At 32.3% G+C, this 27683-nt stretch overlaps 2 protein-coding genes and 1 long non-coding RNA gene across 3 annotated transcripts in view; 2 read left to right on the plus strand and 1 right to left on the minus strand.

Moving 5' to 3' along the window:
* Positions 1-27683, plus strand: part of LOC137487900 (uncharacterized) — a 1155393-nt gene that overhangs the window by 949540 nt on the left and 178170 nt on the right. The gene's annotated exons all lie outside the window — the stretch shown is intronic.
* The window catches only part of LOC141378084 (uncharacterized), a 361025-nt gene that overhangs the window by 85653 nt on the left and 247689 nt on the right, over positions 1-27683 (plus strand). The gene's annotated exons all lie outside the window — the stretch shown is intronic.
* otoa (otoancorin) overlaps positions 1-27683 on the minus strand; it is a 61389-nt gene that overhangs the window by 20171 nt on the left and 13535 nt on the right. The window contains exon 20 of the mRNA XM_009292280.5: positions 27512-27647. Within this exon, the coding sequence (XP_009290555.1) occupies positions 27512-27647 (136 nt within the window). The remainder of the gene's footprint in view (positions 1-27511; positions 27648-27683) is intronic.

The raw sequence follows: 27683 nt of genomic DNA on the forward strand, positions 1-27683 counted from the left end.
CTATATACTCGGGAGAGGACGTAATGAGATCTAGACTGGCTGTAAAATATATACACCAATAGTAATAGTTAATCAACGCATTTTATTTTAAAAAATCTACTCATTTTAATATTGCGATTTTTATATTTTTTAGAGAATGTCTGTTTTTATTAACTTTTCTGTCATTTATTTCAAATTTGTCATTATTTTATTAATTTGATGATGTTAATATTTTACATAGGCTATTTTATATACACATCTAAAATCCTTTAGCATTCAAATTAAGGTTGTGACGATGAGGAAATTTCCCCACCGGTTAATCGACATGTGACAACAGCGGTAATACCGGTATCACCGTGGGGGTCGGGGTTTCCTCTTTTCTTTCTGCTTTTAAATAGCTTATAAATGCATATAATACTTTCACTTTTGCGGGAATTGCCAATTCGGCGTAAATTGTTTGAATGGACGAATGTGATGAATGTTAGAATGTTTTTAAAACGAATAAGAAAATAAAATAGCAAGATAAGTAATTAAATTGCACAAAGTTAAATAAGATTAAACGAATGAACAAGAAACAAATATAAAAGAAAAACTTTAAAAATTACATTACAAAAATGACAGGTTGACACAGTCTTTAAAAATAAATAAATAAATAAAACATTGTAAATTGGTATTTATTAACAGTGAGGTTTACTTGTTCTTTGCGAGGAATCCTGGCCAATATGTTGACCATCTCTGGCTTAAGATGGGATCTTGTGGGGCTCACTATGTTCCCCATCGTGCTGAACACACCCTCAGATGAGCAGCTTGTTGCACGTAAAGATACTTTTTGGTTACATTTGCTAACAGGGGGAACATGTTTGTTTGTCTTTTGTTGTCCTACCTGACTTCAATTTCTTAATGTATTATTTAGCCTATAGCATTATATATTAATAGCTTAGTCCTTATGAACAATCCGTTTATAAAATAGCCTTATTAACGAATTTATAGGCTAGTGAAAAATAAACCGAATATGAAATATGATCCTTGCATAATGATCACAACTAAACAAGCTAGCACTCATTTTATATATAAACTTTAAAAAAAAGAAAGAAATGTTAAGAAATTAAACATTGTGTAAAAAATCTAAAGACAGGCTAAATAAAAGTAATTTTATTTAACAGGCTAAAAAAATAATCAACATGTAAATGTATAAATATTTCGATAAGTATTGTTATGGAATATTTATAACTATATGATCTTGCTTTTTTTGGTTATATCGATACAAGCTATGAGCTCTCTTACAAGCACAGTTGACAGGCGCAGGTGTCTTATGTCACTGTCAGTGGCGGATTACACACAGCATACCCTGGCAAGATGTTTTATTTGTTGCCGATTGGCGTGTTGTTCCTTTTTTAAAACACCTTTTATTTTTAAAATCCCTCAAGGTAATGTTGTCTATCGAGTTATATAGTCTCCCTCGGAGATATTGTAGTTCAGTAACGTGGTTCGCAGCATATAACCGTGAAGCTTAAATAGGCTGAGAATATTTTTATTAATATTAAAACACATTAATACAAACTAGCCACCCTTTGATTTTTTTTCGTTTACGTATATTTTTATCAATTGAAAAATGCAATGAATAGTTTAATTTGGTTTTCATTTTATTAGAATTAATATAATTAATAGGCTACACAACTCCTATTGGCTCGAATTGCGTTTTGACAGATAAGGCGTGACTTTCTGGCTCAAAGATATTTGTGCCTGTTAATTTCAGCGCTGTATTTTGACAGATTTCGCAAGGCTTCAGCTGTTCTACCTGTCAGCTGGTACCAGCCTCAGTTTTGCGACTTGACCTGTGTGGCGTTTCGATGTCTGAATGATAGCGAGAGAGAGATGAGATCAGACCTCAGATTCGATGTGTAGCCGCACTTCACAGTTACTTTATAGCAATTTTTAATATTGGCTCACCTAAATTAACTTTTCATTTATTAAAAGCCGAAATATTTCCAGACAGATGAAGCAACTTTCGGTTTTTAAAGAGAGCGGCCTCGGTGATAAAAGACGCGCGCACACACAGGTTACATTCTTGTAGGCATATTCATCTTTTATTTTTTTTACATGAAATGCATAAAGTGCAAAAAAGAAGAGCTGAACTTCGGAAAAAGTGCTCACTTCAGTTGCCGTGATGATTGCTTTGTTTCTCTGCAGTTGGCTTGTCAATGGCGCGGCATTGCTACATCATTCTTGTTTTAATAAAAATAAGATATTTATTATTAAACACTGTGAGATGATGGTCGCGTGATTTTTAAAATGAGAGTATGCCTTGCATATTTATTCTCACGTGATAAATGAAATATGACGCATTACTATGTTCAGATTTTAATTATAAAGCATGCTCTGGTCTTAAGTAAATTATTACGAATTCTATTTTCCATTTAATTAAAATAAATATTTAATGAAAAAATAAATAAAAAAAACGAATACTTCGAAAAAACAAATGTGAGGACGGTGTCATGGTAAAAACGTGATGTCACCGGTGTTGCTTCTTAAAACCGGTATCACCGTCAACACCGTCTATCGTGGCAAGCCTAATTTGCTTTGAACTTGAGAGAGAAAAGCGAATTTTACCTGCAGTGGCTGCACATTGCTCCTAAATAGCATAAAGCATTTCTTTTTGATTTCAGTCTTTTGTAACATACTTTTTTTTTTTAACTTAACCCATTAAAAGAAAAAGTGTCATAATAAATACAATTTTTATTAAAAATGCAATTAAGTTTTGTTTGTCGCATAGTTAACTATGTGATGTGGGTAAATGGTGTGTTTCAATGCTGCAAGTCCTATATTTCAAACCTGCGGGAAGCACTGTAATTGATCAATTTTTTTTCCCAATAAGGTGGTGTAATAAATACATTACAATATTTAATTAAAAGTTATTCACATTAAATAATAATAATAAAAAACATTGGTTTAAAGAATGTTAAAAACGCAGGATTATGTTTTAAATAACTCCAAATCGAGGCATTCATTTTAGGCCTCTTCAAACTACAAAACGTCAATGCAAATGAATGCAACACTATATGTAAAAATAAACTATTATATATTATAGTGGCCTATAGCCTATAAAAAATGGTCAATATTGCCTTATTTCTCGTCTCGCTCAGCACGTGTGCATTGAATCGCAAGTGACAGATACAGAGGAAATTAATAAAAATAATATAGGCTAGAATTAAAATAATATAGCCCACCTAGCAGTTTTCTTTAAAATTATAATAGGCCTGTATATAAAAATGGACTGAAAATTCTTGTAGGCCTTTTGTGATGTTCAGTTATAAAAATGCTTATCTGTACATTTGTAAAACTGTCCTGTTTAGGCTATACTGCTACTGCTTTTGAAAAGGAAAAAAATAGTCTGGGCTATACTTTGAATTAATCAAAAACAGTTATAGGTTCAGTTTGATATTTAACTTGATAAACAGTTAATAATGGCACCTGATGTTCAAAGAAACATCAATGGGCCGTCGATTAGGGATGTTCGGTTCTGGGTTTTTTGGATGAGACTCTTAACTCCTAATTTTGGAGTCGGTGGAATACATATGCATTCACTTAAAATAGTGCAAGGATTAAATATGCTGTCTCATATCGCACTTTACACAATGCTACTACGTCAATTCCAACATTGTGTTGTTCTCTGGTCAGATAAAACCAGCAGTAAATCATTTCCAGCCAAAATAAAATAGTTATCAACCTAAACTTTTTTACAGCATATTTTAATTGTCTAGTTTAACTAGTTTAGTTTAACTTAGAAAATTACAATGCAATCTTGGAGACATAAAGTTAAAACATAATTTTAATATCAAAATGTTTAATGGAAAGATGAGTGGCAGTTCATTAACAAATAATCCCAACTGAGCCCAAACAATGTTAAAAACTATATAGAATAGTCTAATTATTTAGTATAGTCTAAGTATCTAAATACTTTACAGAGAGAATAAAATAATCTGTGGTTGTTCATTTCTTTGTTTATTGATCGGTTGAAGTGTCAAAAAATAAAGTAGCTAGCTTCTTCATTTGATTTAATGACCAATTAAATATTAAACCACATACATGAAATATTTAACTTAAATAATTCATTCATAAACAAACCTAAAATAATAAATAAAAGCAGTGTGACAGAGCAGTATATGCTTTAAGGCACAGTCTCTCTTGTAAATGTGGTTTTCTTTAAAGTGTACTTTTAAATAGCTCATTACATTACTCTTAAATATTACTGTTTGTTTGTGCAATTTGTTAATTATTGTAATTTAATAAAGGTGTGTTAATGAGACGGCGGAAGAAAAGGAGTGAGTCAGACCTAGTTTTTGAACATTTTACCTTGACTATATTTTTATTTAAAAATCCTCTTTTGGAAGTTTTTGCGTTCCCTCGCAGATGTTTTGCGTTCTCGCAAAACTGTTTTTCCACAAACACTTCCTGTTCACTTCATACATGTCAACCCTCCTGTTTTACCAGGATTCTCCCAACCCTTCCGTTTTTGCTGGGATTCTCCCATATTTCTCTTTCTTTCTATTAAAGCTGTGGGTCGATCATCGCTCTTCATATGCAACCTGTGAATTAGCGAATGCATGTATACGGATGTGCTAGGTATGATAAACTGATCCCAGATCAGCTTCTATACACACCATTTAAAGCGACACCTCTGTTATCAAACAAGTGATGAGCAGCAAATGAATCTCTCATTTTCTTTTATTTCATAACAGAGGTGTCAATTTAAGAATGCACAGATCTATAATGAAAGTATTCCATTACTTAAGTAACTGTTTGTGCTCATTTAAGAGAAAATGAGTTGTGTTTAAAATAAAACACACAGGACGGACATGTTTACATATTGTTAAGTATATTTGTCTGTTTAAACACAGATCTGAATCCTGCACTTTAGCTACTCTTTAAATGGCATGTACAGAAGTTGATCTGGGATCAGTTTATCATTCCCTGATTCAGAGGTTGCATATGAAGGGCGATGATCAACCCACAGCTTTTAATGGAAAGTAAGTAAATGCAGACATTTTTATATTTGTTTCAGAATGCTTTCAAAAATAAAAATATATGAGAAATATGGGAAAATACTTAACAATAGGATGATAGAGGGACAGAATGGCAAAATACGGGAGGGTTGACAGGTATGAAGTGAACAGGAAGTGTGGATAACGCAAAACATCTTTGTGAGGGAACAAAAACTTAAAAATATATATATATATATTCCTATCACTGTTTTTTTTCTACCATCCTTTTTTTTTTCTCCCACTCAGTTTTTTTTTCTTCCACCCAATTTTTTCTTCACCATCACGTCCCTTCCGAGTCTCCGTACTAATGCCTTAAAATGTAACTTAATAAATTTTTTTTAATGACATTTGATTGTAACATTTAACTTTTTCCTAACACTGATTTTGGTTGGTTAAGGTTTTATGAAGCGTGATTAAGTAATGCTGATTTTACTATATTTATTTACCGGTTATAGAATAGTCTAACCGTGGATTGGCTTGCATGTATGGGCATAGTTTGACGTCTTTACCTAAAACTTTAAACCTTTATAGGCCTATTATAGGCCCATATAAGGATAATAAAATTTGATATAAAGCACTCGTTTGGCAATGAACCATGATCTGTCATTCATTGATGTACATTCGAATCATTCATGTTTTAAAAGCATGAATGAGACCGCATGGTGTGTGTATGCGGCACACACATATTCGCACACTGTGTGCTCAGAGCAAAGCACACACATCTAAAGTTATCTTAATGTGAGCATTTTAATGGTCAAATAGGTATCAAAACGCGATGTTCAGTTATTATTCATATTAACTCTCATTTAAGTAATAAACAAACTAGTTGAGAATCAAAAGACATGTGAAAGAGAAACCATAAATCAGAACCATACTGCTCTTAAAGTGAAAGTGCGTGATATTCCTGCTGCCGACTGTTTTTACCATTAATCAAACAACAAAAGAAGACAATCCCTCACTGTTCTTAACTGAAGGACTTTAGTAGCTATAATCAAAGTTTTTTTTTTTTTTTACAGTGAAGATGCTTAAAGCACAGTTTGTTTCATATTTTTATTCTATTGTACATATTTCCCTTTCCTTTTCCCCCCAATTGCTAACAATTTAATTAATGGAAAGACTATTTTTTTAACCCATTTCTAAACATAATAGTTTTAATAACTAATTTTTTATAACTGATTTCATTCATCTTTGGTATGATGACAGCACATATTTTACTAGATATTTTTCAAAATACAAGCATTCAGATTAAAGTACGATTCAAAGGCTTAATTAGGATAATTGGGCAAGTCATTGTATACCAGTAATTTCTTCTGCTGACCATCAAAAACTATTTTGCTTAAGGGAGCTATTAATATTGACCTTAAAATAGATTTCAAAATATTTAAACCTGCTTTTATTTTAGCTGAAATAAAACAAATAAGACTTTCTCCAAAGGAAAAAATATTATAGGAAATACTGTGAAAAATTCCTGAATCTGTTAAACATCATTTGGGAAATATTTATAAAAAATAATAATAATAATTTCACAGGAGCCCTAATAATTTTGACTTGAACTGATAATCATTTTGAATAATTGTGATAAAAATTATGACCAAAATAATCGTGATTATGATTTTTCCCATAATAGAGCAGCCCTAGCGGGAAGCACTGTAATTGATAAAAAAATAAGGTGTGTATTAAGGACATTTCAGTATTTATTAAGTGTTGTTCACAATAAATAATAATCATATTAATAAAAACACTGATTTAAAAAGTATTTTGTGACACCTACATCTATCATTACAAACACAGGTTTGTTTTTAAAATAATAACTCTGTACCAAAGCGTTTATTTTAGGCCTGTATAAACTATAAAACATCTCTGCAAATTAATGCAATGCAATATAAAAAACAAAATTCAATATTTTGTCAATATTGCCTTGTCTCTCAGCGCACACGCACTGAACTTCAAGTAACAGACAGAAAAAATAATTTAAAATAATGTAGCACACCTTGCAGCTTTCTTTAAATTTATGATAGGCCTGTATATAAAAATAGCGCCAGACCGTTTCTCAGTATTTCGCTGGTAATGTTTTTAAATAAATAATTAGGCCAACTTAAATATTAATTTGCTATTAATGTACAGTAATTGAGACAAAATAACATAATAGTAAAATATAAATATAATAAAAGTAAAATAAGAGTAATAATAAGAAAAAAATAAGATTTTAAATAGGTAAAAATAAGAGTAAAATATAATCAACAAAATGTAAATTAAAACTGTGAATTAATAGGTAAATAAAAAGCTTATTTATTGACCATCTTAGTCCTATCACTTTAAAATAACAAACACTGTTTATCTCTCTATATTTAGGCTAAAACACTGCTTTATTTAATAAGACCTACTCATTGCATTTATGCTTGTACTTTCATTTTAGTTGTATTTTAATTCTTTATGTCTTCTTTATTCTTTAATTCTATAATGAATCCTCATTGAACTTAACAAGTTTACAATGATAATAAACTTGTTCACAAGTATGTATTGATTAATGAAGAAATTATAATGCTTTGTTTCATTGTTTATCTTTATTTACAAATAGAAAAGTATTTACAGCTACTGTATAGGCTACGTTTTGAAGAAAAAAAAGAAAAAAAATCAGAACTGAACTGAAACTAAATTATTAAAAATAAACTTGTGAAACTTAATTTATGTCTTGCGGCAAAACTATTTGTATTATACTTTTAGTGATCTGCTTGAGGTAGGTCAATTTATTTTTATGCTTTTGATGAAGTAGCATTCAACTTAAGCTCTTTAGATCATGCACTGGACCGTTTCTCAGTGTTTCGCCGCAATGTCTTTAAATAAATAATTATTTAGGCCTATTTTTATTATTCATTTATTTTTTATTATTCATTTATTGTTATGTACAATAATTTAGACATAAAATGAGATAGTAAAATATAATCAACAACGAAAATGTAAATAAAAACGTAAATGAAAAAGCTTATTTAATGACTGTCTTAGTCCTATCAAAACAGCAAACACTGAACATCTCTTTATATTTGGGCTAAAACACTGCTTTATTTATTTATTCAGGCCTACTTATTTGTTTGTACTATGTGTTTGTGCTTTCATTTTAGTTAGCTTTTATTTCTTTAATTCTATTTTCCAAAATTAACCCTCATTGCACTTAAGGGCCCTATCATACACCCGGCGCAATGTGGCGCAATGCGCGACGCAATAGTTTTTTTCAGTTCATTCATAACAATTTGCTTTTGTAAGTTATTATTAGCAGTATTAATTATTATATCCATATTTATATTTGTTTTATTAAAAAAAAGCTTAGATTTGCCCACCTGCAGGTTTTAGACCATATGCGGGCAACATGTTTTTTAGGATATAACTCAGGTTTATGACAACACTTAGTTATTATTGTTCATTTATTCATTTGCTGAAAATTAGAACTGCATTTAGAAATAGTTTTGAAACAAATATTTGCGCTTAACAAACGCAATTAATTATTATTATTAGGCTAACTGATGTCTGTGCGTAAAGATTTTCCTATCCACCAAGAGCGAAAGTGAAAGTAGATCATTTATCTCTCATTCTCGCGCGGTAGATGCTCTGTTTAACAGTTTTCTGTTAAAAATAACTGTTAACTGTTTGCTTGTGAAATGCTCAGTTTTTCCACTTAAACTTACTTTACGTCATGTAAATAGCAAATGCGCTTATGGCACGATGCAAGGCTATTAAAGGGAATGGGAGATGAGACTCTGATTGGTTTATTCTCAAAATACACCTATAACTCATTAAGAAAATAAACTCAACCCTTTAGATCATGCTTAAAATTTGCTTAAAATAAAAAAGGCCTAAAATGCACATTATTTTCAAAGTAATTTTAGTTACTTAGTTTCTTCCTGCATTGTTATTGACAGAAATTCTTACCATCACCACCATCACTGTCTGGCTTCCTGGATTTCTGTCAAGATTCACCTGTTATTTCCTGAAGGGAGAAAGTGAGAGAGACATTATTATTCACTTATTTAAATTATTTTATTATTTTAATTATTATTAGTTTATTTTCTTAATAAATTAAAACGTGCACTCATTGACTTCCATGTTATTATTTTTCCTACTATTGGACTTTTCTACTTTACAAGTTTATTTTTTCTGTTAAGCAAAAAACAAGGTATTTTGATGGAAGAAGAAAACCTGCAATCATTGACTTCCAAAATAAAAACACCAAAAATATGGAAATCAATGAGTGCAGGTTTTCATCTTCCATCTTCTTCTGTGTTTAACAGAAAAAATAAACCCATAAAGGGTGTGCAAATGATGACACATTTGTCATTTTTGGGTATGAGCCAGTCACAGAGTTGTTTTCTACAGAGGTTTGTTAATTCTTGACAAAAGAATTAACAAACCTCTGTAGAAAACAACTCTGTGTTGGTCAAAGTGACTGGCTCATGGAGGTACTGAAACAGAAAAGCAAAGATAAAGAAAATTCAACATTCGTTTACTTACTTTTAAAGTCAAGCATAACAAACCATGCCCTCATAAACCATGAAGAAACACATGTTATAATAGTCTACTGCTAGCACCATGTAAAACTACACATACTGTGTCCTCATAAACCATGAAGAAACACAGATTGAAGGAAGTGAAGGATGAGCAAATGATGACAAAATTGTCATTTTTGGGTGAACTATCCTTTTAAGGAGTGTCAAAATAGCATTACAAAAGAATTAACAAACCTCTGTAGAAGACAGCTCTGTTTGTGTTTGTCAAAGCGACTGGCTTATGGAGGTGCTGAAAGAGAAAAGTAAAGAAAGATGAAGGAAACATGACATTCGCTTACTGAAAGCTTTAAGTCTTGCAAAACCAATCATGTCCTCATAAACCATGAAGAAACACACAAGTTATAAAATAACAGTCTACTGGTAACATTGTAAACCTACACATACTGTGTCCTCATAAACCATGAAGAAACACACAGATTTAATAAAACAATAGTCTACTGCTAAGTCACATCCAAGACATACTTGGTCCTCATAAACCATGACTAAACACACAGGACTGCTACACTGCATTTAGCAGAAATAGGAAACTGTTACTTTAGCACTTAAAAAAATGGTTCATCCAAAAATGAAAATGTACTTGCTATTAATATACCCCAAAGCATTCCAACCCTTTAAGGGTTTATTTCTTCTGATAAACAACAAAAACAAGATATTTTGATGGAAGAAGAAAACCTGCAATCATTGACTTTCATAATAGAAAACACAAAAAATATGAAAGTCAATGGTTACAGGTTTCCATCTTCTTTTGTGTTTAACAGAAAAATAAACCCATAAAGATTTAAAACAAGTAAAGGGTGAGCAAATGATGACACAATTGTCATTTTTGGGTGTAGTATCCCTTTACTCTGCCCTCATAAACCATAAAGAAACATGTTATAGTAGTCTACTGCTAGCACTATGTAAACCTATGTAAACCTACACATACTGTGTCCTCATATACCATGAAGAAACACACAGATTTAATAAAACAACAACCTACTGTTAAGTCACATCCAATAGACATACTTGGTCCTCATAAACCATGACTAAACACACAGGACTGCTAACCTGCATTTAGTAAAAATAGGAAACTGTCATTTTAGCACTTAAAGGGATGGTTCACTCAAAAATGAACATTTACTTACTATGAATTTACCCTCAAGTGTTCCAAACCTTTAAGGGTTTATTAATTCTGATAAAAAAACAAAAACAAGATATTTTGATGGAAGAAAAAAACCTGCAATCATTGACTTCCACAATAGAAAAAAACAATAATATGAAAGTCAATGATTACAGGTTTCCATCTTTTTTAAAGTATTTTATTTTATCTTTAAAGAAAATAATTAAACCTTTGGAACAAGTAAAGGGTGAGCAAATGATGACATAATTGTCATTTTTGGGTGAACTATCCCTTTAAGGAATGTCAAAACAGCTTGACAAAAGAATTAACAAACCTCTGTAGAAGAGAACTCTGTGTTTGTCGAAGCATTTAGCTCATTGGTGTACTGAAAGAGAGAAGCAAAGTTAAAGAAAATTTTACATTGGTTTACTAACTGTTTTAGGTTTTGCATTACAAACTATGCCCTCATAAACCATGAAGAAACACACAGATTTAATAAAACAATAGTCTACTGGTAAGTCACATCCAATAGACATACTTGGTCCTCATAAACCATGACTAAACACACAGGACTGCTACACTGCATTTAGCAGAAATAGGAAACTGTTATTTTAGCACTTAAAAGGATGGTTCATCCAAACATGAAAATTTACTTACTATAAATATACCCCAAAGCATTCCAACCCTTTATAGGTTTATTTCTTCTGATAAACAACAAAACAAGGTATTTTGATGGAAGAAGAAAACCTGCAATCATTGACTTCCATAATAGAAAACACAAAAAATATGGAAGTCAATATTTACAGGTTTCCACCTTTTTTCAAAGTATCTTCTTTTGTGTTTAACAGAAAAAAATAAACCCATAAAGATTTAAAACAACTAAAGGGTGAGCAAATGATGACACAATTGTACTTTTGGGTGTAGTATCCCTTTACTATGCCCTCATAAACCATGAAGAAACACGTTATAATAGTCTACTGCTAGCACTATGTAAACCTACACATACTGTGTCCTCATATACCATGAAGAAACACACAGATTTAATAAAACAACAACCTACTGCTAAGTCACATCCAATAGACATACATGGTCCTCATAAACCATGACTAAACACACAGGACTGCTAACCTGCATTTAGTAAAAATAGGAAACTGTCATTTTAGCACTTAAAGTGATGGTTCACCCAAAAATTAACATTTACTCACTATTAATTTACCCTCAAGTGTTCCAAACCTTTAAGGGTTTATTTCTTCTGATAAAAATCAAAAACAAGATATTTTGATGGAAGAAAAAAACCTGCAATCATTGACTTCCACAATAGAAAACACAAATGATATGGAAGTCAATGGTTACAGGTTTCCATTTTTTAAGTGTTTTATTTTGTCTTTAACAGAAGAATTAAACCTATAAAGGTTTGGAACAAGTAAAGGGTGAGCAAATTATGACAAAATTGTACTGTTTGGGTGAACTATGCCTTTAAGGAGTGTCAAAATAGCATTACAAAAGAATTAACAAACCTCTGTAGAAGACAACTCTGTTTGTGTTTGACAAAGTGACTGGCTTATGGAGGTGCTGAAGGAGAGAAGAAAAGAAAGATGAAGAAAACATGACATTCGCTTACTGAAAGCTTTAAGTCTTGCAAAACCAATCATGTCCTCATAAACCATGAAGAAACACACACGTTATAAAACAACAGTCTACTGCAAACATTGTAAACCTACACATACTGTGTCCTCATAAACCATAAAGAAACACACAGATTTAATAAAACAATAGTCTACTGCTAAGTCTCATCCAATAGACATACTTGGTCCTCGTAAACCATGACTAAACACACAGGACTGCTACATTGTATTTAGCTAAAATAGGAAACTGTAATTTTAGCATTTAAAGGGATGATTTATCCAAAAATGAACATTTACTCACTATTAATTTACCCTCAAGTGTTCCAAACCTTTAAGGGTTTATTTCTTCTGTTAAACACAAAAGATACTTTGAAAACCGATGAAAACCTGTAACCATTGACTTTCATATTATTTGTTTTTTCTATTATGGTAGTCAATGGTTACAGGTTTACATCTTTTTTTTAAAAGTATTTTCTTTTGTCTTTAACAGAAGAATTAAACCCATAACGTTTAAAACAAGTAAAGGATGAGCAAATTATGACACAATTGCCATTTTTGGGTGTACTATCCCTTTAACGAGTGTCAAAAAAGGCTTGACAAAAGAATTAACAAACCTCTGTAGAAGACACCTCTGTTTGTGTTTGTCAAAGTGACGAGCTCATTGGGATACTGAAAGAAAAAAGCACAGAAAGTTTAAGAAGACATGTCATTGGCTTACTGAAAGCTTTAAGTCTCGCAAAACCAATCATGTCCTCATAAACCATGACAAAACACACAGGACTGCTACACTGCATTTAGTAGAAATAAGAAACTGTCCTTTTAGCACTTAAAGGGGTTGTTCACCCAAAAATTAACATTTACTTACTATGAATTTACCCTTGAGTGTTCCAAACTTTTATGTGTTTATTTCTTCTGATAAACAACAAAAACAAGATATTTTGATGGAAGAAGAAAATCTGCAATCATTGACTTCCACAATAGAAAACACAAATAATATGAAAGTCAATGGTTACAGGTTTCCATCTTTTTTTAAGTATTTCATTTTGTCTTTAACAAAATAATTAAACCTATAAATGTTTGGAACAAGTAAAGGGTGAGCAAATTATGACACAATTGTCATTTTTGGGTGCACTATCCCTTTAAGGAGTGTCAAAATAGCTTGACAAAAGAATTAACAAACCTCTTTAGAAGACAACTCTGTGTTTGTCGAAGCATTTAGCTCATTGGGGTACTGAAAGAGAGAAGCAAAGATAAAGAAAATTTTACATTGGTTTACTAACTGTTTTAATTTTTGCATTACAAACTATGCCCTCATAAACCATGAAGAAACACACAGATTTAATAAAACAATAGTCTACTGCTAAGTCACATCCAATAGACATACTTGGTCCTCATAAACCATGACTAAACACACAGGACTGCTACACTGCATTTAGCAGAAATAGGAAACTGTTATTTTAGCACTTGAAGGGACTTTAAGTCACGCATAACAAACCATGCCCTTATAAACCATGAAGAAACAAGTTATAAGTCAACTGCTAGCACTATGTAAACTTACACATACTGTGTCCTCATAAACCATGAGTAAACAAAGATTTAATAAAACAATAGCCTGTTGCTAACTCACATCCAATAGACATACTTGGTCCTCATAAACCCTGACTAAACACACAGGACTGCTAAATTGCATTTAGTAAAAATAGGAAACTGTCATTTTAACACTCAAAGAGATTGATTACCCAAAAATGAACATTTACTCACTATTAATTTACCCTCAAGTGTTCCAAACCTACAAACAAACTAGATATTTTGACAGAAGAAGAAAACCTGCAATCAATGACTTCCATAATAGAAAACAAAAATAATATGAAAGTCAATGGTTAGAGGTATCCATCTTTTTTCAAAGTATCTTATTTGTTTTGTCAAACAGAAAAAAAAAAACCCCATAAAGATTTGGAACACTTGAGGCTAAATTAATGGTGAGTAAATGTTAATTTCTGGATGAATCATCCCTTTAAGTGCTAAAATTACAGTTTCCTATTTCTGCTAAATGCAGTGTAGCAGTCCTGTGTGTTTAGTCATGGTTTATGAGGACCAAGTATGACTATTGGATGTGACTTAGCAGTAGAATGTTTTTTTTTATTAAATCTGTGTTTCTTCATGGTTTATGAGGACACAGTATGTGTAGTTTTACAATGTTAACAGAAGACTGTTGTTTTATAATGTGTGCTTCTTCATGGTTTATGAGGACATGATTGGTTTCAAGTACCAAAATAGCTTGACAAAACAATTACAAAAACCTCTGTAGAAGACAAGTCTTTGTGTTTGTCAAAGTGACGGGATCATATAGGTACTAAAAGCGAGAAGCAAAGAAAGATGAAGAAAACTACTGAAAATTTTAAGTCTCGCATAACCAATCATGTCCTCATAAACCCTGAAGAAATACACAGATTTAATAAAACAATAGTCTACTGCTAAGTCACATCTAATAGACATACTTGGTCCTTATAAACCATGACTAAACACGCAGGACTGCTACACTGCATTTAGCAGAGATAGGAAACTGTAATTTTAGCACTTGAAGGGACTTTTTAAGTCACGCATAACAAACCATGCCCTTATAAACCATGAAGAAACAAATTATAAGTCAACTGCTAGCACTATGTAAACCTACACATACTGTGTCCTCATAAACCATATTCATCCAAAAATTAACATTTACTCTATTAATTTACCCTCAAGTGTTCCAAACCTTTATGGGTTTATTTCTTCTGTTAAACACAAAAGATACTTTGAAAACCAATGAATATTGACTTTCATATTATTTGTGTTTTCTACTATGGAAGTCTATGGTTACAGGTTTACATCTTTTTTTAAAGTACTTTCTTTTGTCTTTAACAGAAGAAATAACCCAAAGTAAAATGTAAGCAAATAATGACACATTTGTACCGTTTGGGTGAACTATCCATTTAGGGAGTGTCAAAATAGCATTACAAAAGAATTAACAAGCCTCTGTAGAAGACAACTCTTTTTGTGTTTTTCAAAGGTACTGAAGGTACTGAAAGAGAGAAGCAAAGATAAAGCAAATTTACCATTCGTTTACTTATTGTTTTAAGTTTTGCATAACAAACCATGCCCTAATAAACCATAAAGAAACACACGTTATAATAGTCTACTAATAGCACTATGTAAAACTACACATACTGTGTCCTCATAAACCATGAAGAAACACGCAGTTTTCATAAAACAACATCCTACTGCTAAGTCACATTAAATAGACATACTGTGTCCTCATAAACCATGACTAAACACACAGGACCGCTACATTGCATTTAGCTGAAAAAGGAAACTGTAATTTTAGCATTTAAAGTGATGGTTCACTCAAAAATGAACATTTACTTACTATTAATTTACCCTCAAGTGTTCCAAACTTTTATGTGCTTATTTCTTCTGATAACAAAAACAAGATATTATGATGGAAGAAGAAAACCTGCAATCAATGACTTCCATAATAGAAAACACAAATAATATGGAAGTCAATGGTTACAAGTTTCCATCTTTTTTCAACGTATCTTCTTTTGTGTTTAACAGAAAAAATAAACCCATAAATATTTAAAACAAGTAAAGGGTGAGCAAATGATGACACAATTGTACTGTTTGGGTGAACTATCCCTTTAAGAAGTGTCAAAATAGCATTACAAAAGAATTAACAAACCTCTGTAGAAGACAGCTCTGTTTGTGTTTGACAAAGTGACTGGCTCATGGAGGTACTGAAAGAGAGAAGCAAAGAAAGATGAAGAAAACATGACATTCGCTTACTGAAAGCTTAAATCTCACAAAACCAATCATGTCCTCATAAGCCATGAAGAAACACACACGTTATAAAACAACAGTCTACTGCTAACATTAGCCCCTTTCACACATACAGACCTTTCCGGAAAATTACCGGCAATTTTCCGGAAAGGTTGTATGTGTGAACAGGTCCTTTTTGAAAATACCGGTAAATTCGTTCTGGCTATTTTCCGGAAAGAGAAGTTGTAACATTACCGGCAATTTGCCGGAATGCTGCGCTGTGTGAACGCAGAAGGAATATTTCCGGAATAAGCGCGTGCACGTCTAGAACGTGCTGACGTGAGCCGTCTGCTTTAGCCAATCACAACAGTCAGACGCATTTACGTCCGCGCGGTTTGTGAGAATAAAAGCCTTTGAATATTTTTCCAGACGCATTTAGCTGCTAGAAGTTAGTCAGATCACGTTTATATGTTCTTCTTAATGCCAACTGGGCAAATAATCATCGATAAGATGCTTATGATAAGCCGTTGTTTGTTTACCTTCAAGCTTTGCGTGTGCCCATGAAACAGCCTGTGAGCGCCAGCACACACACATATTATGATCTCGACATGCGAAAGTGATCCTGCGAAAGTTGTTCACAATATTGATCATCAAAAGAGTTTGTAATTTAGTCAAATGTTTACAAATACAAGCACAGCCGTTTCAAGCTCATTTGTGGTGAATGATGTCAGAATTTACCGGTATTTTGGAATGGATGTGTGAATGCTCTTTTCCGGAAAATTTCCGTAACGTCCTCGCCTGTGTGAACAGCGCTTTTTTGAATATACCGGTAAAGTCGTTCCGTAAATTTTCCGGATATTTACCGGTATCACTGTGTGAAAGGGGCTATTGTAAACCTACACATGCTGTGTCCTCATAAACCATGACTAAACACACAGGATTGCTACACTGCATTTAGTCTAATTAAGAAACTGTCATTTTAGCACTTAAAGGGATGGTTCACCCAAAAATGAACATTTACTTACTATGAATTACAGGTTTACATCTTTTTAAAAGTGTTTTGTTTTGTCTTTAACAGAACAAATAAAGAAACAAGTAAAGGGTAGGCAAATGAGGACACAATTGTACTGTTGGGTGAACTATCCCTTTAAGGAGTGTCAAAATAACATGACAAAAGAATAAACAAACCTCTGTAGAAGACAACTCTGTGTTGGTCAAAGTGACGGGCTCAGGGAGGTACTAAAAAAGAGAAGCAAAGATAAGATTTTTTTAACATTGTTAAATTACTTTAAGTCACGCATAACAAATCATGCCTTTATAAATCACGAAGAAACACACGTTATAATTGTCTACTGCTAGCACTATGTCAACCTACACATACTGTGTCCTCATAAACCATGAGTAAATACACAGATTTAATAAAACAACCTACTGCTAAGTCACATTTAATAGACATACTTGGTCCTCATAAACCATGACTAAACACACAGGACTGCTAACCTGCATTTAGCAGAGATAGGAAACTGTCATTTTAGCACTTAAAAGGATGGTTCACCTAAAAATTAACATTTACTCACTATTAATTTACCCTCAAGTGTTCCAAACCTTTAAGGGTTTATTTCTTTTGTTAAAAACAAAACATACTTTGAAAAACGATGGAAACCTGTAACCATTGACTTTTATATTACTTGTTTTTTACTACTATGGAAGTCAATGGTTACAGGTTTCTATCTTATTTCAAAGTATCTTATTTGTTTTGTTAAACAGAAACAAGAAAACCATAAAGGTTTGGAACACTTGAGGGTTAACAAATAGTGAGTAAATGTTCATTTTTGGGTAAAACTATCCTTTCAAGAAGTACCAAAATAGCTTGACAAAAGAATTAACAAACCTCTGTAGAAGACAACTCTGTGTTTGCCAAAGCGACTGGCTTATGGAGGTGCTGAAAGAGAAAAGTAAAGAAAGATGAAGAAAACATGAGATTCGCTTACTGAAAGCTTTAAGTGTCGTTTAACCAATCATGTCCTCATAAACCATGAAGAAACACACACGTTATAAAACAATAGTCTACTGCTAACATTGCATTCTACATACAGTGTCCTCATAAACCATGACAAAACACACAGGACTGCTACATTGCATTTAGCAGAAATATGAAACTGTTATTTTAGCACTTAAAGGGATGATTCACCCAAAAATGAACATTTACTCACTAACAATTTACCCTCAAGGGTTCCAAACCTTTACATGTTTATTTCTTCTGATAAAAAAACAAAAACAAGACATTTGGTGGAAGAAAATCTGCAATCATTGACTTCCATGGTAGAAAACAAAAAAAGATGGAAACCTGTAATCATTCACTTCCATATTATTTGTAAGTATTTTCTTTTGTCTTTAACAGAATAAATAACCCCAAAAAGGTTTGAGACAATTAAAGGGTGAGCAAATGATGACACAATTGTACTTTTTGGGAGAACTATCCCTTTAAAAAGTGTCAAAATAGTTTGACAAAATAATTAACAAACCTCTGTAGAAGACAACTCTGTGTTTGTCAAAGTGACGAGCTCATAGAGGTACTGAAAGAGAGAAACAAAGAAAAAGAAAATGTAACATTTGTTTACTAACTGTTTGAAGTCTTGCATAACAAAAAATGCCCTCATAAACCATGAAGAAACACATGTTATAATAGTCTACTGGTAGCACCATGTAAACCTACACATACTGTGTCCTCATAAACCATGAGTAAACACAGATTTATTAAAACAATATCCTACTGCTAAGTCACATCTAATAGACATACTTGGTCCTCATAAACCATGACTAAACACACAGGACTGCTACACTGCATTTAGCAGAAATAGGTAACTGTCATTTTAGCACTTAAAGGGATGATTTACACAAAAATTAACATTTACTCACTATTAATTTACCCTCAAGTGTTCCAAACCTTTAAGGGTTTCTTTTTTCTGTTAAACACAAAAGAAAATACTTTGAAAAACGATGGAAACCTGTAACCATTGACTTTCATATTATTTGTGTTTTCTATTATGTAAGTCAATGGTTACATGTTTCCATCTTTTTTCAACGTATCTCATTTGTTTTTATTAAACAGAAAAAAAGAAACCCATAAAGGTTTGAAACACTTGAGGGTAAATTAATAGTGAGTAAATGTTCATTTTTGGGTGAACCATGCCTTTAAGGAGTGTCAAAATAGCTTGACAAAAGAATTAACAAACCTCTGTAGAAAACAACTCTGTTTGTGTTTGTCCAAGCGACGGGCTCATGGAGGTACCGAAAGGGAGAAGCAAAGAAAGATGAAGAAAACATGATTCATTTACTGAAAGCTTCAAGTCTTGCATAACCAATCATGTCCTCATAAACTATGAGTAAACACACAGATTTAATAAAACAATAGCTTGCTGCTAACTCACATAAAATAGACATTATTGGTCCTCATAAACCATGACTAAACACACAGGACTGCTACGTTGAATGTAGTAGAAATATGAAACTGTCATTTTAGCACTTAAAGGGATGATTCACACAAAAAATTATATTTACTTACTATTAATTTACCCTCAAGTGTTCCAAACCTTTAAGGGTTTATTACTTCTGTTAAACAACAAAAACAAGATATTTTGATGGAAGAAGAAAACCTGCAATCATTTGACTTCCACAACAGAAAACACCAATAATATGGAAGTCTATGGTTACAGGTTTCCATATTTTTTCTAAGTATCTTCTTTTGTCTTTAACAGAAGAAATATCCCAATAAAGGTTTGAGACAAGTAAAGGGTGATCAAATAATGAGACAATTGCACTTTTTGGATGAACTATCCTTTTAAGGAGTGTCAAATTAGCATGACAAAATAATTAACAAACCTCTGTAGAAGACAGCTCTGTTTGTGTTGGTTAAAGCCACAGGCTCATGGAGGCGCTGAAAGAGAGAAGCAAAGAAAGATGAAGAAAACATGACATTCACTTACTGAAAGCTTTAAGTCTCGCATAACAAACCATGTCCTCATAAACCATGAATAAACAGATTTAACAAAACAATAGCCTACTGCTAAGTCACATTCAGTAGACATACTTGGTCCCCATAAACCATGAGCAAACACACAGATATTAAAACAATAGCCTATTGCTAGGTCAGCAAACTTGACATTGTTTCTCTTGATATCTCAATATTGTAAGCTATAAAAAAAAGCTTTAAATATTAGTAATATTTGTTATTTCTCAAATGTGGTAAAAAACAATATTATTATAATATGTAGGCCTAGTAATGGTTAAAATGCTCAATTTTGCATAGATCTGGCATGTTAAACTTTAAATTGGTCTTTAATGCACAGGACAGAGATGACATCAGAATACAAATTCAAAATTCTGAAGATGAGTGTTAGATGTATGCTTGCACTCTCTTATGGTCCACATGCAAATGGATCATTTTCACTGGTATAATCAGGCATTTGTCATCATCAGATTTCATCTTGCATTATTTTCATCATTTAACAACAGTAGTTTATACTGCCACTGTGTAAACGTTTAATCTTACGCATAATACTCACCGTGTGAATAGAGGCTAATCTAAAGAAAAAACTTTGAATTGTTATATTGCGATTCTCAATATAATAATGTATCGCTACACCCATATTAAATGTATTATTATATAAAAATAACTGCACAGATACAGGAACAATAAGAAAATATCTCTTCAGATCAACATTTAGAAGACAATTATATAGACAAACCTCTTTGAAGCTCACTCTGTTCAGAATTCAAAGATAATGGCTCATGAAGAGACTGAAAAACATAATCAAAACACAGAAATGAAAGCTAAAACAACTCAAGTGTGTGCTAAACAGACATTATTAAACATTATATTTAATACTACATACAGTTCAAAATATGCCAATTTTTAAAATGAAATCCAATATACCCTACCTTTGCTTTTTCATGTTTGTTACAGGAGAGGTCAACTCCTCCACATGACACACTCTAAAATTACAATTGTATGTTGTGATATCGTGCAGAACAATGTTTTAAAATTAAACACAAGGTACTTTTTTTATACAAGATTAAAATTGTAACTCTGCCAAATAAAAACAGTTCTGTCAACACATGAACACTGACTCCACAGAGTATGCATCACAAACTTTTCAGGACAAACAGTGAAAACTGATACAGAAGAAACTAAATCATTGAAAAAATTCATTATGTTGGTTTAATAGTGCACAAAAAGTACACTGTACAGGAAACTGGCCCAAAACAATTATCTAATACTTTACTATTTGATAGTGTCAGGCCCAGATTAAGAACTCAAGAGGTCTGTATTAAAAAAAAATAAGAATAGAATACATTTTTTTCAAAACGAATCTATAATATATTGCCCACATTTTTTAAATAAATTATATATATATATATATATATATATATATATATATATATATATATATATATATATATATATATATATATATATATATAGTCTACAAAGATTTAACTTATTTTTTAAGCATTTAAAATTTATTAATAAAATTTGTGAAAATTGATAGTATAAGTACACTTGTTCAAGTTAACTGAAGCAGTACTAAAATATATATTTTAAAAGGTATTTATTACTATTCTCCACTGTGCTTTGCGAGAGCTCTTACTGAACAGCACATGTTCGATGACATAAGAGTGCCCAGGCACGAATGCAATGTGAGTGCAGGCCGTAGGGGGAAACGGAAGGGGGGAAAAGCATGCTTCAGCCTGGTTCATGGCAACTGTACAGTGCGAGTACGCCCTCAGACAAACGATGAATCCAGTCTGCACTGCCATTAGCATCCTCCGCCTAGTTAATGCTAGCTTGCACATAACATTACCATAACGTCTTCTATACCCTCATTCTCCTCATCATGGGTCTGTTTGAAGGAGTGAATACATGAAACATGCCTCAATAAAGATGCACCCTCTCCTCTTTTTCTCTTGTGATTGCCAAATCCACTTGTTCACTCATTTTGATCTACGGCAAATACTACACTACAGTCCGCTCAATTCAGTGCAGGTTATTTCAAAACTTACATGCACTTCACCAATTAGAGCATGCTGTTTAGTTAAAAAAAGTAAAGAAGGAAAGGAAAAAATCTGCATGCTTTTTATACATGGTGACATTTTCTGACAATTTAAATACAATGATAATAATAATATATGATATTGACTAATTGCTAAGAGGAAATGCCTAGTTTCTAAAAAAAATGTTTTTAAAGAGAGGGAGGCAACCTTTATTAAGGCATGTTCAACCTATTAAATGCTCTTCAACAGAGCCATGAGGTAGGAGAATATGGGTGAAGTAGCGCTAGTTGTGGCAAATGATAATCGACAGGCTAACCAGGGTTTGGGAAAGGGCGACTAATAGTGGTGTAACGGATCCAAAATCTGCAGTTCGGATCACTCTACGTTTTTTGAGTTATGGATCGGACCATTTTTTGGATCAGCAAAAAAGGGAGGAGACAATTTGCTTTCCATTTATACAAAAATGTTACTGCATAAAACATTGCTTTTAACAAACAGAATATAGAACCTGTAATTTAAATAAAAAATAAAAATCAGGAAATAACCAGCTAAAAAAAAAGTATTCAATATGAAATATGATCTTTGCTACTGTTGCTGATAATGCAAAATATATAGAAATCTTGTACAACATATATTTATCTTCATTTAATGATTCAACAATTCACACATAAAACTTCATGTTTCATTATACTGTAGATGTATTATATTTGAAAACCTATTCAATGACATAATTTTGATGTTTGTTTGTCGCCATCTGTTGGTTACACAATGTAGTTGCTTTCACCAGCATCTTGTTTCATTAAACAGTGATTTTATTTTTACCATAATGAATGCATTAATGCAGGCTAAACAAACAGTGACAAAAAAACACCTTAATAGCCAAAAGCATTTAGGTAGGTCCCACAACGTCATCATTATATTTTACAGGGAAGCCAAAATGCTTTCATTCATGCAATTTGAATGACACGGGAGGCGATCTTTCTGCGATTGTTATAAATGTTGGATTAACCTACAAGTTCAAAAAAAGTTATTAATTTACGAGTCACGCGCATTCCGAACCGTGGGTTGTGATCCGTATCGATCACGGATCAACAGTGATCCGTTACACCCCTAGTGACTAACATCACAAATAAATAAATACAAATGAATTCTATTAAGATGTTGCTAACATTTGAAAATAACTTTATTATATATTTAAAATAACTATTTAGAGAAATAAGATAAACATCATCAAAACACACGAGGCACTTGTGACTTTGTTTAACATTTGCATTATTTTATTTTATTTTTAAATGTTTCCTACCTATTAAAAATAAATGTATTTCCCATCTGATATGCAATGGGGAGAAAAATAATAAGAATAAGTTCAGCAGACGGTATATTAGAACTCGAGTTGATGATCAATCGCGTCAAAACATGTTGCTATGTGCACTACAAGTTACACCACTGGCGCTATTTAGTTATGTTGTCTCTGTCGGTCAGACATCACTTGTCTGACAAAATTTGTGTAAATGGCTTATTCCATCAATGTGTGTTATTAACCATTGGTTAATCAGGCCCTGGATAGTGTACAATCTTTAATAGTTTTAACTTTTCACTAATATGGAAATCATTAATATTAGCATTTTTTAGACTCTTAAATTAAACATTAACATTTTAAAGTGTGGTTTTCAATTAGGACATTTCTTTTTATTATTATTATTTAAATGTTATTTGTTGACATTTATAATGTCATGTCATCAAATCATTCATGACTTAATTTTTTTGTGTTAAATTAAACTCCTTTTTGCATCTTAACATTTTATACACTATGCTTATAATGAAACATTAACTGGGGGTTACCTGCAGTAAGAAAAAACATGTACAAAACTTTGGTACCTTTGATGTCACTGATGTACCTCCACGTAAGCATGTCTTTATCCTTCCCCAACCTCACATGATGAGCAGCATCTTTCAAAGGATTTAATCCTCTGCTTTGACTCTTACCACCATTCATTCACTGTTAAAATATTATATAAGGTTAAACTTCACAGTTTATAATATCAATACAATACCACATATGCAAAGCAGTATTAATATTTGTGACGTAGTGTAAAATTCTCTAAAGACCAAAACAGAACAAAATAGTAATATAGTTATCAAATTTCATAATACAGTTATCACATTTCAAACCATTTAACAAAATATAAGTTAGTAGTGCACTATTTTGACAATTTGATCAAATAAAGTTATTTAACTAGGGTTAGTTAACCTCTTTTCATAATAAAAGTTCATTTATTCAAATGTACAGTTTAACTGAACACAAGTTTATCACAAAAAAACATTAGAAAAAATAAAACCACACATTTACATTAGTAAATTCAAACATTTTGTTCAATCATGCTTAATAATTCAAGTTTAGTAAATTGTTTCTACGTCATATTTATGTTTAATATACCTTGTTACCATGTTATTTATACCATATTCGAATGGTCATTGCTTCTCACATAAAAGTATGTGTAGAAAAAAATCACAAATTACATAGTGCATCTATTATAACGTTACATCTCATCGAATTGTTTACCGCGGAGGAGTGAGCTCTGCCCGGTTCTGGGTTAAATCGACACCGGTTCCAAGCCAGATACAGGCCGAGCGCGTGCTATTATTAGCAAATACACATTTTGAAGAACTAACTTACGTCTGATACTGCCATTACAAACACATATTTCTAACGTTTATTTGTTCTCATCTTCTGTTCCCAGTCACTAATTATTATTGTCTAAAACAGTACGCGCCGCATATAAATCTATAAATAAACTTGCTATTTTGAATAACAAGTGGAATAATACAGTACATATAATAATAAATAATGTACAAAGTATTAAAAACAAATGACTTACTTGTTTGATGTGAGTTTCACTGCTTGAAGCGCGACTGTCACGTCCACAGTCTTCATGAGGGACGTTTTCCCGCGATTGAATGTATGGCGCGAAATTGTGTAAGATTTGGCGCGAGTGTGTATAGAAGTGCAGTACCAAGTTCCGCCTACAGAGGCGCTGTTCAAAGATCACACATACACATCATGGTTTACAAGACCATATTTGTAAAGGTCATAAAAAGCACACCAAGTGTAATAATAACCAAATAACAATGTGAACTTTTGAAACAAGTCTTATAATTATCATTTAGGTCATTGTAATGAATAATCATCATTTAAACCATTTTTAATATCAACTTAAATTTTTAGTTTATGAGACCACCAAAAATGGTCTCATAAACTAAATGGTCTCATAATGCTGGTGGGTAAACCTGAAAATTGGTTCCATAAACCACATATGCCAACACACACACACACACACACACACACCAGAACATTCATGGTCAAAGCCTGCAATAATATTTTAGACCAGGGGTGCTCAAACTCGGCCCTGGAGGGCCGGTGTCCTGCAAGGTTTAGTTCCAACTCCAATCAGACACACCTGAGCAGGCTAATCAAGCTCTTACTAGGCTTTCTAGAAACATCCTTGCAAGTGTGTTGAGGCAAGTTGAAGCTAAACTCTGCAGGACACCGACCCTCAAGGACAGAGTTTGGACACTCCTGTTTTAGACAAACAACTATTTAATAGATGTTATCACAGAATGTGGTTCAAAAATTTTTATATTTTTAAATGCAAAAATGAGGTGGACCTGTGTGTGGATCTTAGCTCTTTTAAAGGGCTAGTTCAACCAAAAATTACAATTCTGTTCTTAATTACTCAATTTCATCCTGATTTAATTCCCTGAGACCTTCATTCATCTTCTGAACACAAATGAAGATATTTTAGATAAAATCCGAGCACTCACTCATTCTCCATAGACAGCAATAGTCATTCAAAGGCCAGAAAAGGAGGCAGAAACACTGTCAAAACTGTTCTGTGTGACTTCGGTTGGTCAACTGTAATCATACAAAGCTCCAAGAACACAGTTGTGTGCCAAAAAAACTAGAAACAACTTTGTTAGCGTACATCTTTCATGTCCAATTAATGTCCACATTTACTAAAGGCAAAATGGATCTTGTGTGTTGAACTGCTGACTTTCATGTCAAATATACTATATTGGTCATGATAAATGCATACACTTACCTGACGTAAAAGAAAAGACAGTGGCAAACAAAGTAGTTTTTGCGTTCTTGGAAGTATGCATGATTACAGTTCAACCCCTGATATTAGAAGTTTTTGTTTCCTTTTCTAGACTTTAAATGTCTCTTCACCAGGAGCTCTTAGATTTCCTCTAAAATATCTTAGTTTATGTTTAGAAGATGAATGAAGCTCTCAGAGGTTTGGAATGACGTTAGTGTGAATAATTAAAAAAAAAAATTAAGGGGATTTTCAAATAGTACAAAGACATAGACAATCAGACAAACAAACAAACCATCCCCAAGCGCTGCAAATTAATAATAAAAAAAATGTATGTTAAAAAAATAATAATCAAAACAAAACAAAAGAAGTCAGAACTCTCCTAAAATAAAAAAATCAGTCTTTATGTAGAAAAGATTGGAGAGGTTCCCAAAGTCTCCTGAATTTGTCCTGTTTGTGGTTGAGATCGTAGGTAAATTTTTCTAAAGAAAGAAAGACTGACAACTGAGAAATCCACATGGAAATAGTTGGAATTTGAGAAGTAGACCATTTTAGTAATATACATTTCTTAGCCAGAAATGCAAGTTGTAAACAGGTTTCAAAAAGAGTCAAAAATGTTTTCAGCAATGTTATGCACAAAGACTAACAGTCAAGCTTAGGACTTTTGTAAAGTAATAATTAATGTTTGTTTAACACCAAAGCAATCACTAAGAGAAGGATACATATACATACACTAAAAAATCTGTTATTTTACGTTTATTTTCAGCAGCTGGGGTACCAGAAAATAAACGTAAAATAACGGCTGTTAACTTACAGACATTTACCAAAAAATAACAGACAGTAAATTACATAAATTTACAGAAAATTTAAATGTTGAAATTTCTGTAATTTACTGTCTGTTATTTTAAGGTAAATGTCTGTAGTTTAACAGTTGTTATTTTACTTTTTCTTCAACACCCGAGCTGCCTGGAAAAAAATGTAAAATAACGTATTTTTTTGACAGTGTACAATAATGGCTACATTTCAACAAGTACACTTAATGTTTGTGGTATGAAAAAGAAAGATAGAGTAATAAAACAGCATCAGTGTTAGTAAAGGATAATTCAATGCTATTTTTTTTTTGATGAAATATTCTTTTAAATATCCTCTATATTGTCTTCAGAACTGCATTGGGCAACATCAGAGAAATGAAACCAGTTCATTACACATTAACATATTGTGTGGGTTTTTGGACAAGAGAGGGAAAACGTGTGCTTGCAAATTTTACCAAGCAGCCGATGGCTCTTTTAGTCAGTGCGCTGCGAGCTGGAGAACTGTTGGGTAGAGAGGACAGATTGACGTCCTTCATCTTCTCCATGAAAGCAGGACACACAGCATCTGACAGGTTTTGAATCTTCTCCACTCTGAATGTGGAATCAGAGTGTGAATACGCACACAAA

The sequence above is a fragment of the Danio rerio genome, chromosome 16 (assembly GCF_049306965.1).
Source record: "Danio rerio strain Tuebingen ecotype United States chromosome 16, GRCz12tu, whole genome shotgun sequence".
Lineage (NCBI taxonomy): Eukaryota > Metazoa > Chordata > Actinopteri > Cypriniformes > Danionidae > Danio > Danio rerio.